Genomic DNA, 15,017 nt, shown 5'->3' with positions numbered 1-15,017 from the left:
GGCTAAAGGAAGCCACTGTGCTTAATCATCTTTCCCGCGCCGACGTCACAGATTAAACCTTTTCAGAGACGGCAACCCAGTATAGGACGAAATTGCGAGACGAGGAGAGCCGATGAAAAGCTTGGCACGAAGCTGCAATCATTAATCCTGCGGTATAGAAAGACCTGTGCACGTGTTACGTCACATATAACAGTAGAGCCACCAATCGCCTATTCTAAATCAGAGGCCAACGATTATATTCGATTCGGATGACAAATTGGACTGTATTTATACCGCTACGCTCGTGAATAGAACCACAGACGTAACAAGCAACCAGACCAGGTGGAGCTCGTCACAGCAAAGCAAGTGCCGCAAGACAAGGTTCAGCAGACGTTGGAACTATGGAAAAAGTACTGTTGCTGCTTTTCGTTGCAAGTGTGGCGCTAGCCGGGGATATTAGGTATGTCTTGTATTCGTTCCCACTTGTACGCATATTTATCTATCATATACTTTAGGTAATAAATACTTTATATTATATTCTTTACACAAGCAAGGTTCGTTGCGTTTGCGTTGTATCGATGAATCGACTTTAACACCGAGCGCGTAAATTTCATAGTAGTATTTTAGTAGTAGCAGTATAGCAGTAGTAATAGTAGTAGTAGTAGTAGTAAGTCGAGTTAGTTAGCTAGACAGTCAGTATAGCTTAGTGAGTATACGTAGTCAGTAGTAGTTCCAGCTACACCAGCCCACTAATAATATATAGAACTAAAAACACCTCAAATGTATTATTAGCTCTTGATTAAATTTGTCTCCGTAAAGAGTAAACACAATTTCGCGCGCCCGCAGCATTGGAGCGTGTGCGTGCACGCGTGTGTGTTGTTCACTGTCCTGCATACCATACGTGTCTCCATGCACACACACAAACCACACACCTCACACACAACACACACACACACACACACCACCACACCACACACACACATACACACACCACACACACACACACACACACGAGCACCAGCATTGCCGAGCGTGTGCGTAGCACGGCCGTGGTGCTTGTTGCACTGTCCTGGCATACCACTACGTTGTCTCCATGCACCACACAACACACACACTACACACACACACAGCACACACACACACACACACTACACACACACACACACACACACACCACACACACACACCCACACACACACAGCCCACCCAGCACACACACACAGCGCACACACCACACACACACACACGCCACGACCACACACCCCCCACACACACACACACACACACACACCACACACACACACACACACACGTACACGCACACACGCACGCACATACACATATGCATACACAAGCGCTCACACATACACGCACACACTCAAACACTTACGTATACCCATGGATTTAATTAATAAACATAATAACGTGTTGTTTATTTACTCTACAAGACCGGAGCTGCATGATTCACCAAAGACGCGCGACGGCTTCGCGCTCCATCTTAATGACTTATCCAAGCTGACTAAATGCCAAATGCACAGGGAGATGAGTCTGAACGCTCCGCCTGTACTCATGTTTGATATCTGGATCCCGGAATGCAACATGTTCAACGGACATTACCTACCAGGACAATGCACGAATGACGGTAACGATCGCAATGCTTCAACAACATATTAGTGCTAATAATACCGATAATGTATAATAATATTAATAATAACAATAAATAATAATAATAATAATAATGTATTTTCAGCTATTGACATAATTAATATCGAGAGAAAGTATAATGATTTCGTTCAATCGAATTGTTTTCTTTTTGGATCGTTATTCGCAAATAGTTCCAGGCACACTGTTAGCCTCGATCTGTAGGAATAAATAGTTGGAAATAAATGGGTGGCTCATATTACCTACCGTGGCCAGATATTATCCCCCACGGACTGGGGTTCTATATCGGTGGTGCACAGCAGTAGAGGGCGTCCATAAGCAGTAAACCTGAATAAACATCGAACAGAGATTAATTAAAAATACTTGGATAATTTCGGCGCATGCGTGACATACACTTTATTCATGCTAGATGACCACAGATTCAATGTCCAATCTACACTCCAGAAACATTTTTCAGGTTGTTTTCGAGAATTTTCAGCCTGTAGTCGGATCCCATTTCAAATACAAAATGAAGAACCGGTCACTATATTGATCTATATTGCTACGCCACTTTTAGGACGGAATAGCACAATTACACGACAAGACTACTTCTCATGCTTTCTAGACGTTAACGAGGGTTCTGCCTTAATTGCGTCCATAATGTAAATTAGCGCAGTCTAGCTAGTTCCGAATTATACCGCAAAAAAATCCAAAGAAGGTCTTTTCCAGAGACGAAATAACGTAACATTGGAGAACTATTGGCGGAAGGCTACTGTTACATCATTGCATGCCACCTGTGATACACGCAGAGGCTCAGACGGTGTGACGTACCTATGCGATCACCTGGCCATATTATCGACCAGAACAGCTATCGTTCTCATCCGCGCGAGAGCAATATTATCATGATATTATGTGCTGTTGTCAGTTTACGGCCGTGGTAAATACAGTAGTTGAGACCGCGAGTGTTGCTGCTATCTTCAATAGGACGTGATTACGCAACAGCCGAACCGCACGCAGCTGCTGTTTCAGTTGCCTCTTCTTTGTTGTAGGTCGCTGCTTCTGCGTTGACAGAGTCGGTGCGACAATTGATGGGACGGAGACGACAGGCCAGCCCAAATGCCCATCGGTGAAAGGAGATAATCGCTTATCGCACCTCGCCAACTGGCCTCTGTAATTACACGATAGATGGCGTTGTTATCACCGACATCAGCCTTGATGGTGTTACTGCAATCCCCGCAGTGTGGCGCTGTCATGTAGTATACTAGCTAATTACCGTGGTTCTGGCATGCTACTTACATATTATAAAGCAATTAAATGTGGGGTTTCTACGTTACCGGCACTAATACTTATTGCAGAAATTGTTACGTGGGAAGTTTTCCGATGATTCAGTGGCCATAGATACATACATACGTGACTCTCTAATTGTAAAAATAAGCAGTTTTTAAGTTTAAATATTTCGTTTTACTTGTACGTTCGAGCTATATACTGGAATGTACCGGTGACATGATATTTCATGATAAAATTGAATTTAGATTTAAAATTGAGTACACAAAGTACAATATTTACATAACAACCGTGTATATAATTAATTGTATCAGAAGTGTATAATATAGAGAACTTGATGTATTTGTGTAAGGTGATAAATGTGCTGCTTTTCCCTAAAATTGTTTTGCATCCATGAGCATTATAAGAGACAAGTTGAGCTGGTTTAGAAACTATTCCTTACTCTTTATTTGGCTAATTGGGCATCTTTTCTATTTTTCTGTCAGCGTGGATTAAATCGTATAATATAATATCGACTTAATTTATCACTGACATTATTAGTGTTTATATAATCTATGGTACATAAATATAAGCGTCTTCGTTATTGTTTTACTATTAGGTCACTACATATAATTTATCCTCTCAGCAGAGCCGTAGATTACTTTGCTTGGTGGCGGGGGAGGGGGGAACCACGCGCGGTTGGTGTTCTAGGTAGTTAACCATGGGCAGTTCAGGGGCAATCCCAATCTTTCCCCATGCCGCTAGCTATACGAGTCTATGACCGTGATGCTGAAAATGCGCTTGCTATGCATTTCAACGTTTTTGTGCGTCAAATGTGGACAAGTTCTAAAACAAAAATATCGCTTACTCGCATTGGTTCAAATGGCATCGCACAATTTGTTTCAATACAATCGGTGTCCTAGCGACACGAAAACGGAATGCGCGAGTTTTGGTTTTTATATATTTTTACTGGTTACACATTGTAAATCAAACGATACACACAATAAACAAAAAAACAAATCACTTTTACACATTAATTTTACTTTCAATAATTTTATGCATCAAACCCGTCCTTATTTTGGTAGGGTTCAATATAAACAGCTTGTATATCGGTCACATTTTCATAATCTTCAAATTTTATAACCAACAACCACATGGTGGCAGCACTGCTACTCCCAGACGTTATAACTGTACAAACGCGCACGAAGCATATGGCAAGCCGTCATGAACAAGGCTCACAAATGACAAATAATACCTCCCCCATTAGAACAAATTAAAAATCTGTTTAGCAATGAGACATAATTATTTAGACCGTCCACCACGTTTGAGTAGGAGAACGGCCGTGTCACAGATTTACCTTCAATGCGACCAGCGATCTGTTCATGAATTGTCCACGCAGTAATTACATTCGGCAGAAATCAAGCGACTGCTAGATTTTTTTTCTATTCTCTTTGGGTAGATAAATCACTGGGAAAAATAACGCTCTCGTCCATTTTACTTTGTATACACGCAGGCAGCCAGACAGCCACGCACGTACGAACACATTCACGCGCACGAACGCACGCACGCACACACGATTACCACCAACATACGATACGACAACTCAAAAATGTCAACAGCGCAACGCACCGTAAGGAATGCATATGCTGCAACACGCTGGAAGAAAACGCACTGCTCTTCCCCAACACTCCGTCATGCAGCTTAGGAAATACTATGCGCACGCCACCTACAGGCGTACCGCCGCTTCTTTCAACCCCATACATTCGTAGGCAATCTCATTTGACCGCACACGCAACACACATCGGCTTATTTTGGAATTCATTCCACACGAACCCGCACAGTGACACCCGTAGACATTCACTTAATCAGCCCTTACAAGCATTGCCTCGGAACCAACACATTCACAGACGATCGATTGCAACCGGCTCCAGCTGTAGTACATCTTTTCCCACCTCAGTTTCAACGAGTAGCTTCCAGCTTGGTTCCATCCACCTATACCCGCACCTGACCCAGACGAAATCCCGTGGGCGTCCACCACCTATTCAAGACCGACATACAGATGTTACTCTTAGCTCAGCCAGGGCTGTGCAGCTTTTGGCATGCTAATACTTAAGCCATCTGACGCTACCAGCTGTGCTATTTGTGTTGATGTTACACAGTTGCATGTAAATTAGAACTAGAAACTGCAACATAATTCGCCGAAAACTTAAATAAATCCAACGGGCCATGAAGCATTTGAAAGATGAAGATATAGCCTTATGGCCACTGAGCAGCAAAATTCAATTACAGCTCTGTGTCACAAGTGGTAGGTTGCCCAACGATGAAACGAAGTTAGCATCGCTTCAATAAGAATTTGAAGTGATAAGTACAAATGAGCATGCTGTCTTACATCCACTGCAGCCAACAGCTATAGGTTGTCATCACCCTATACACTTGATGTGGCACTTTGCATCCATATGCCACCACGTGGAACCATGCCGCTACTCCGAGTATACCTGGACATACTGGGTATATGTAACAACGAAGGTAGCATATCAGTCTACAGACAACAGGAAAAGGCACACTAGACATCGAAAACGAATCTTCGCACTTACACAAACAGCTGCTGGTATACGATGTAATAGCACACGTGCGTAGGTCATACCTTGAGATGATAGCAAAGTATGGGGATGCAAGCAAAGTATGTCAATGGACATCATGCAACAGCTACAACTTATGACGTTTATCAGGTAGGTGGGATACAACATTCAGCTTAAGTATTAGATCATATACACACACGGCAGCTGGTCAGGTGTTGACGATACATAACAAGAGTACACAATAAAGACTTACGTGAAAATAAGGGGAAACCTCTATTGTGTACTCTCGTTACATATACACTGTTCAGATTTTGAGATATTTGCTTTCGTAAACACAAAATTAGAAGACGACACCTACGGGTTAAACATTTGGCACATACAACGCACAAGTACATGTATTATCGCAGTAAGCCACAAACACACAATCACCATCATATTACACACCACCGATGCCAAGTACTTCATAATTTTACCATGACTGCACAATTCACGACTGCACAAATGAAACACGAGTGAATAGCAGCAGAGACATGCGAGCTCGCACCACGCCCCGTGTGTAAACTGCCAGCACACGGAGTAGACTGCTGCTGCCGACGCCGACGACGACGACACGCACATTTAACTTCGACCCGTGATCACGCTTCCGCGACAAACCGTCGCAAACTACTCAGAACTACCTACGGGGCAACCGATCGGTGAAGCTAGGGGGTGACCGCACCGGTACCGCATCCGTATGTGCGCAGGTAGACATTACGATGGAATGTGTACGAAATGCCAACAGCTCGCTGCTGGTAGCCAGATAACATGTACGGTGCTAGTTGGCATATAGCAGCACATGTATACATCTTTCGGTGTAGCTTTTTTTTTTACTCAATCTTACATTCAAAGTAACAATGACTGTATCACTGCAGTACAAATAATAAATCTGCATATGGATTTCATTTGGAAGCTGCCCAGAAGGCTAACAACAAAGCACTCACTGTGGCAGATCTGCAGCAAACAATTTCAGGTGTTTCTCATGAGGGAAACCTGTACCAGCTACTCCGCATTGTAAGTGCTAAATCGTCCAACTACTGCATGGAAGCTGGGGATGTGCAACATGTGTCCTGAAGCATATCAATCTGTTCCTGTCTCGTGCAGGAAGAGTATAACCTACAAGAAACAACCGCGGACATATAACGCCCGACTCGCTTCCTTGTTCTCTCTCTCTTAGGCAATATCGAAAGACGTCATATCCGGCGCCTTGCAGCCTGCGTTGAACAGTCGACGAAATCACAAGGCGCAAATCTCAACGGGGGGGAGTAGGTTCCTGTGCGCTCAATGCGGCCTTAGTGACATCGGACGAAGCACCACTATCAGCCTGGTGACTGCAAGCGCTTTGCTTGACCGTGAAACGGAAAGCATGAAGTATGCCGCCACGAGATTGCACTTGGGTCACACAGGACGCCAACGCTCCTGTCGTAAATGCATTGCAGAATGCCTGGTCCCGAACACGCGGCACATGGTTTTCTGATGTTAGAATTAATGGGGCGCTGACAACCACTGGGAGGTTGACACCCCTAACACATGCCGCAGCCACCAATCATGGGGGCGGCAATGCAGCTGCTCCGACATCGTCACCACACGTAGGTTGACATCAGGCATAGCGCTCCGGTCTGAACGTGACGCGATGGGTCCACACGGTCTAACACCAAACGCCTGCACGCTCCGTAGACGTGACAAAGCTCGAGAGTACTCGACCTGTGACGCTACCTTGTGGCACGAGGTGCTATACTTTGTCCTGGAACAGGTATAGGTTATTGGTGGCAGCGACAGCAATGATGTTCTCCGTAGGGTGCCACGCTGTGTGCAAGATCTTTTTGTTGAAGTCTAAGCAGTCAACACTGATCTCGTCCTTTTTGCGCTTTCCACCAGTGCACACCTGTAAGAACAACATGTGTGACTATCTGTTTTTGGCACACCTTGACACATGCACACATGCATGTACGAACATCAGGACACACGCACGCAAACACACACGCAGTTACGCACACGCATACACCTACACCCATACACATGGATACATATAAATGCTAAATAAACACACACTATCAGTCCAAAAAATAGATTCCAATTCAATTTAGAGTAAAGACGTTCTTAATCATACAAGCGTCAACTTGTAGTTGAACAAAACAACCAAACAAAATGCTGAACTCATATTAGAGTTGCAGTAAACTGTCGTCAACAAGTCCTGGTTGTAACGAATCCAACTAGAGGAACATTTATACATTTACGTAAAGTTCAATTCAAGACAACTAAATTTAGAATCAATCCTCAGCACAAATGCTATTACTACATTACCTTTCTTGGCTTAAGCACAGCCTTCGGCTTGGCATTTTCTCTAGAAGCTTCTAGCGTTATGTCCCGTTTCGTGTTTCGGTCAAAGATACGGAAGAAATTGTTGTAGGATCCTGTCATTATTTGGCTGCAAGAGGAACCAAATATACTCTGATCAGCATTATCCAATGCATGCTGTTACTTCCATGTATAAACAATTATGCATGTAACAGATGTTGGTTGCTATGGTTACAAGATGATATGTACCTGGCCACTTCACAATGACACCACCGAACGTTGCAAGTCAATACCAGTTTAAATTGCCATACTGCATCATCAGTGAAAAAAATTAACAACTGCATGGTGATGTCCCTAGCACAAAGGCTAGTTAAAGCCTCACAATGCGCATCCAAACGCTAATTTCTACAGTACTAGACTAGCAAATACTTCGTGGCATGAATAATCACACTACCTTATGACAAAATAAACTCTAGTGCCTCCCATTTCACTGCGCGTTGTCTTATAAAAGGTATTTGAAAATATCTCCACTGTTGTTCAAATTCTCCGATGTTGTTGACACGTTTGCGTTGCTCTGCAAGGCAACCGTCCAGCGGGTGTAGCAAAGATTTCTACGGCCCGTGTGCGTTTTTCGCTTGCACGCTGCTAGCGCAATGTTCGCGCTGTTAGCGATATCAAGCCTAAAATCAATACGTTATTTTCACGTTTATTACGCTGCCTATAAATACTTTCTTAATAGTCTTTGATGTTACATATACAGATGTTACAGTTCACAATACTACAACTATCTTATGCACTGTCGCCACTATGCAAACAGTTTACCCGGGACAAACAATTCCTTGCTCAACACCCTGTAGCAACATGTGACGTCACCAAACCAAGTCGATGCTATGTTGTTTGAAACAATTTAGCGTTGGCGCCTGATTACCTGATTTCGCACCTCTTTCTTGTTGGGAACGCGCAGTCAAATGGGAGGAACTAGAGTTTATTTTGTCATAAGGTAGTGTGATTATGCATGCCACAAAGTAGTTGCTAGTCTAGTACTGGAGAAGTTTTAGCGTTTGGATGCGCATTGTGAGGCTTTAAGGAATATGGCTATACCATCCATCAATGTGTTGACTGCTTAAAATAGTTAACTGTCAGTACACACGTTTAGTAAGCTTACCCATCTGCCCCATTCCAGCAGGTTTCAAACTTATCGAAAATGCAGTCATTCTCGTATAACGAACACAATTTACTTCGAAGGTATTCATGCACCTGAAAGTAAAAAAAACAAAGCCATCATTTAAGCATGATTCAACACACTCCTAGGGAATACCATCATTTGACTTACACATCCACATTACTACACGAACATCCACAGTTCTGAGCCTCGGTTTCTCAACTCCCTCGAGCTGTGTTGCTTGAGTCTCGGTTTTCCTCCACGCATTTTTCGCATACAAGGAATTACACATTCTGACCCGTACCTGCATATATATCAAATCAGGGAGTCCGACAGTAAATCAGGGAGTAATTGCTTCCGGACTCGCATTAAATTCGCACCCTGCTGCCGCTTTCCACTGAGCGATCACACGCCACACACCTGATAAGACTCCACCGGCTTTGTGTCCATGTTAAGATCCCACACCTTGACGGAGAGGTAGTCTCGCGTGATCATGTAGCGACCGCTGTGGCTAAACTTCACGTCAGATATGCTGCTGATGATCTCCGAAAAGAAGCTACGATTGGTCGGATCCTCCGGTTCCTCAAACACTGAAAACGCAATAAGCAGATGAGACAATACCTACGTTATTACATCAAAAAGAATTTTTTTCAGGCCTTTTCAGGCCTTTTTGTGGAAACACTGCAAATGCAATACACAGATAAGTTTGATCAGGCAATCCCTACTGTAACGTTTTTACACCAAACAAATTTTTGCAGACCTTTACATGACTTTTGTAAGACTCATAGTAAACAGACTTTCCAGGACTCAAGATTTCTCAAGATTCTTTCTTGTTCAGGATAAAATTAAGCCAAATGTATTGATGCATTTGCAACGCTCCTGAAATTTTTTCCAATAACCTTTATCTTCCGTTTCATTTTGCTGCATTGTGGGTAAAATGTGGACACAATAAACATGAGGTCAATTTCCATGAGTTTCCAGAACTAGAAAATTTCACATTAAAATTTCAGAACTTTATAGGTTTCCCAGGAGCCATGCGGACCGTCACTCGCAGAGACTCAACACCAATAAACTACATATTTCACGAGACCACGCGCACGTTGCAACTTTCTCTGTATAAAGAAAGCTGTTAGCACCCTACGATAGATAATACTGTGCCAATAAAAGTCAATCAGGCATCGATGCTTTTACGTTGACTGCCATTGCAATCTGTTACACAGCAGTTCAACCCACAAAACACTTATATTCAACAGGGGAATTTCTTTAAACATGATGTAATGTCGTCACGCAAGTACTCACATTTGGCGTGCTTATCACAGAGAGCCGATGAGCGCATGTCACATAACCTAATCGTTCCTTTGCTAGAGCTATATACAAATAAATTACAGTCGATGGGGTGGAATTCTGCTGCCGTTATCACTTCTGTTAGCTCTTCCATGTTCTGTGGCTTTATATCGACAATATCTGCACAATGCCGGTGAAGGAAATGCACGACTTTTTGTACTCCGATTGATAACAATAACCTGGTTACTACATTTAGAATCACATTTCTATTCCTATTCTAACACACATCGCATACACAGACATACACACATGTACACACACACAAATGGGTTCACACCCTTCATTCTCAGCTATTCCATTATGCAAGCACCCTCCACACATAAACTATTCCAAACCATAACAATTATTTATCCTACCATTTAGCACGGAGACACACACGCACGCATGCAGACACGCACAGCAGATACAGAAGGATACTAAAACTCTGGTCCGTTATCTCTAGATTCCACAGATTGATCCTGAGGTCATCGGCCGACATGTACGTCTCCTGGTCGCTGTTCACCGAGATAGAGTTGATGTGATATGTGTGAGCGTTCGCGAACACGCGCCGTGGACTAGCCTCCACCATCAGCTCCATGGGCTTCACGAGGGGAACGCGCAGCGCGGTCACGCTGGCCGGCGGTCGCATGATCCCGTTGTCGGCCTTCGTGTTATAGCCCTCGATCATTTTGTCACGTTCGGACACCTTCCATAGCTTTATTGTCTTATCTGAAATCAGGACACTACGTTCAGATCGATTCGTTCACATCCCCACGCTGTTCACTGATAGGTCTATCTGGGTTCATTGTTACTCAACCGTGAAGATTGTTCACTGATACTTCAAAAATATGTAGCAGTGTATCCAACTCGTAATTGTTTGTAATAAAGTAAAACAATTTTAAGGAGTCTGTTGCCCAACTGGCCCAGTTACTGAAGTTGTCTGACTAAACTTATGATTTTTTCTCACAGAACATGTAACAATAATATCAAGAGCGTATAAAGAAGGAGAGCGTACAACGGTGAAATGCTGAAACCATGCCGCAGTATTAGTCGAATTAATAAACTTTGCCCGTTTTATTTTGACGATTCTTTGTGGTATTATTGATCAGCTGTCCTACCCTGCTAATATAAAACAAACTGCTTGTCCCTACGATGCCTCTACGCTGAGATAATGAGCGGTGAAAATCTGGTATTTTCGCCGAAAACCGACTCGAGATCAGTGTTTACTGCAACTGTCTCTCGTTCTGGCGATAGCTTCGGGAAACCTCGCGTGTTTCCGTCATTCATTGACAATAAAATTTCTTTTCCTTCTACTATCTTTTCTCGCATTTCCAGTCATTGACGCAGCCATTACTCCACAAAAACGTCTTGTCATTTATCGCCATGGTGATGACCCGCCCCTTACGCTGGATGTAGTAACGCTGTAGTAATAACGTATCGAGTCAGCGCTACACAGCGGCGACCAGAAGCAACATGTATACAGTCCACAAAACGAGAGACAGTTGCAGTAAACACTGATCTTGAGTCGTTTCTCGGCGAAAATACCAGATTTTCACCGCTCATTATCTCAGCGTAGCGGCATCGAACGGTTTGTTTTATATTATCAAGGTAAGACAGCTGATCAATAATACTGCAAAGAATTATAACGGTTACTGAAAATAAAACGGAGAAAGTTTATTAATTCGACTAACACTGCAACATGGTTTCAGCATTTTACCGTTGTACGCTCTCCTTCTTTATACACTCTAGATAATATATATATTTACATGGTTTCTATCACATGGTTTCACAAAGCGTAATTAAGTCCTTAATCATGATTAACTTCACGTACTTAAATTGAAGTGACTGTTTCACGAAGCGTAATTAACTTTAATCATGATTAAGTTAATCACAATATTTAATTCTACTCCGGAGCATGATTAAATCCACTAATCACAATTAGTTGCTAGTACTAGTAGTAGTATACATGTAGGTAGTACTAGTATATTAAGTACGCTGCAGATTTTACAATTGGAAATTTTACTTCATTTTTTCCCAAGGTAATTTAAATTCTCTAAGATTAGCTGTACTAATCTAGTCATTATAATTGCAAATTAATTCCTTTTCATGTACCGAATTTGCAGATACTTTTGGCTTTGTCCGTCATTTTGAATACAGTGTAATTCATGTTTAAGTCGGCTAATTGTGTGATTAGTTAAATATGTACTTAAATCGCTTCGTGAAACAGATTTTTAAGTATGATTAACTAATCATAATTACAGGAGGTTAATTATGATTAGTGATTTAATCATAATTAAAGTTAATAACGCTTTGTGAAACTGGCCCCAAGTATCTTAGAAGCAAATTGAGGAATGCATCAGAAAAGAAGATCTTTACATTTCAGTAATACAAGCTGTAATTTTGGTTGACTTTAGACTTGTATTAATTGTGAACCCTGATGATCAGTGTGGTTTTCCTTCTCATGTCCTTAAATAATGGATATGACGTGTGATTAAAAAAAAAAGCATATGAATGACGAAATTATTTATTGCTGCAGTTTGCAGGCAGAGTGCAGTAGGGCAACCTGAAGGTAGCCATAGCCTTAGCACGGCAAAGCTGCATGGACTGATGCAGACGATGTGATGTACAGGCTATGTACAGCATTACGATTATGGATGTTATCAGAAGAAGAGTTGCTAAACTTTAAGCCTAGCGCAGACTTGTGACTTTTTCATGCAACTCGGCTGCGATTCTAGAATCGCAGTCGAAATTGCTGTGAAATCGCCATGTCTGCGGGAACGTGCAACTGTAACTCGTAGCGATTCTGGTCGCTTGCAACGAGTTGCAAGAAATCAAACTGGTTTGATTTTCAGCAACTCGTCGCTCCCAAGCGCTCCGAAATTGCTTGCATGCGCGTGCACACACTGTGAAGCGTGCGACCGATCGCGTGCGGCTGCAGGTTGCAGCGACGAGCAACCAAAAGTCGCAAGTCTGCGCTAGGCTTTAGTGATGTATACGCAATCAACTTACCATTAGTTGACAATAGAAAGTGAGCAGGGTTCTTTCGTTTCAACCATTTTATTTTGTTGATTTTCTCATCAATTTCTAAGCTTTTTAAGTAGTCAAATTCTGGTTCGTGGCTCTGGAAGGTGCTGTAGACATTGTATTCACTTCTCCTGTACGATGGGCTGCTTTTATTCTAGGGAAAAAAAACAATAATACAGACATCAAGTTTAAATGTAGCAGCTGCCAAGAATTTTGCAGGTATGCTTCATCCAAGACCAACTAGAAAGGGCAGTTGTCGCCAACTACATGTATCCCCCGCAGGGTTCTCCCCAGGATGAAATTGAAACAGGGGGGAGGGGAGGGGGAGGGAAAAGGGGAGGGGAAGGGGGAGGGGGGAAGGGAACTAGTGGGGGGTCCGGGGGGCGTGTTTTTTTACCGTACCACGTAATTAATGCGTAAAATCGCCACCACACCATAGACGGTATTTGGGGTTCTTGTATATATAAGATAGCCGAGTCTGTGTACAGTTAGTGTTGGGTTCGGGAGCATTTGTCTAAGTGCCCATTTGTCATATAATTATGTCTATATGTATATCTACTACTCTATCTATCTATTATTATCTATCTAGTCTATCTATCTACCTCTATCTATTCTATCTTATCTATCTAGCTAGTTTATCTATCTATCTATCTACTTATCTATCTATCTATCTATTTACCGTATCTATCTATCCTATTATCTATTATCTATCTAATCTAGTCTATCTATCTATCTATATCTACCTAGCCTATCTATCTATCTTATCTATCTTATCTATCTATCTTCCTATTCAATCTGTCTATTCTATATCTATCTACCTATCATCTTATCTATCTATCCTATTTGTCTATCTATCTATCTATCTATCTATGATTTATTTATTATTTATTTACCGTATATCTATCTATCTGTCTATCTGTCTATTATGTCTATTTGTCTAGCTGCCCCTATCTGTGTATAATTATGTCTATATGCTATTCTTATATCTATCTATCATTATATATATATATATATATATACTATATACTATTATTACTATACGTTACCGTATCTTCTAATCTATCTATCTATCTATTATCTATATCTATTTTCTTATCTATCTATCTATCTATCTTCTATCTATGTTATCTATCTATCTATCCTGCTTTGCCGTCTACCTATCTATCTACTCTATCTATTTGTCTAGTATCTATCTTTCTATCGTCTATCTATCTATTTATTATTTATTTATTTACCTATAGCTATCTATCTTGTCGTATCTGTCTATTTGTCTATTTGTCTAGCCTGATATTCTGTCTACTTAATTAGTGTCTTATGTTATCTATATATCTACTATCTATCTATCTATATACTATATATCGATTATCTATCCTATTTACCTATCGTATCTACTCTACTCTATATTCTATTATTTATCTTCTATCTATCTATCTATCTATCTATCTATCGTATTTTATCTATCTATCTATCTGTTCGTCCGTCCATCCGTCCGTCCGTCCGTCCGTCCGTCGATCGTCTGTTCTGTCTGTCTATCTGTCTGTTTGTTTGTCTATCTGTCTGTCTGTATATCTATCTCGCTCTCTCTCTCTCTCTCTCTTCTCTCTCTCTCCCGTCTCTCTCTCCCTCTCTTCTTTCTTCTCTCTCTCTCTCTCTTCTCGCTCGCTCTCTCTCTCTCTCTACTCTCTCTCCTCTTCTCTCTCTCTCCGCCTCTC

At 41.9% G+C, this 15,017-nt stretch overlaps 2 protein-coding genes across 2 annotated transcripts in view; one reads left to right on the top strand and one right to left on the bottom strand.

Moving 5' to 3' along the window:
* Positions 1–77: 77 nt before the first annotated feature.
* On the top strand, positions 78–3,475 carry LOC106813204 (nidogen-1-like). The gene is made up of 3 exons (XM_014817271.1): positions 78–439; positions 1,428–1,621; positions 2,670–3,475. Exons 1-3 carry the CDS (start codon positions 381–383, stop codon positions 2,792–2,794), a joined length of 378 nt encoding a protein of 125 aa, XP_014672757.1. The 5' UTR covers positions 78–380; the 3' UTR covers positions 2,795–3,475.
* A 428-nt stretch (positions 3,476–3,903) lies between these two features.
* The window catches only part of LOC106813203 (serine/threonine-protein phosphatase 2A 55 kDa regulatory subunit B delta isoform-like), a 22,697-nt gene continuing 11,583 nt past the window's right edge, over positions 3,904–15,017 (bottom strand). The window contains exons 4-10 of the mRNA XM_014817270.1: positions 13,291–13,459; positions 10,720–11,010; positions 10,258–10,422; positions 9,379–9,548; positions 8,962–9,053; positions 7,803–7,926; positions 3,904–7,383 (exon numbers count right to left, since the gene is read on the bottom strand). Coding sequence (XP_014672756.1) covers positions 7,231–7,383; positions 7,803–7,926; positions 8,962–9,053; positions 9,379–9,548; positions 10,258–10,422; positions 10,720–11,010; positions 13,291–13,459 — 1,164 coding nt within the window. The 3' untranslated portion in view covers positions 3,904–7,230. The remainder of the gene's footprint in view (positions 7,384–7,802; positions 7,927–8,961; positions 9,054–9,378; positions 9,549–10,257; positions 10,423–10,719; positions 11,011–13,290; positions 13,460–15,017) is intronic.

This window comes from Priapulus caudatus, unplaced genomic scaffold (genome assembly GCF_000485595.1).
Source record: "Priapulus caudatus unplaced genomic scaffold, Priapulus_caudatus-5.0.1 Scaffold739, whole genome shotgun sequence".
NCBI classification, from domain to species: Eukaryota; Metazoa; Priapulida; class Priapulimorpha; order Priapulimorphida; family Priapulidae; genus Priapulus; species Priapulus caudatus.
Note: the sequence above shows the minus strand (reverse complement) of the source record. Positions and strands in the feature narration are given on the sequence as shown.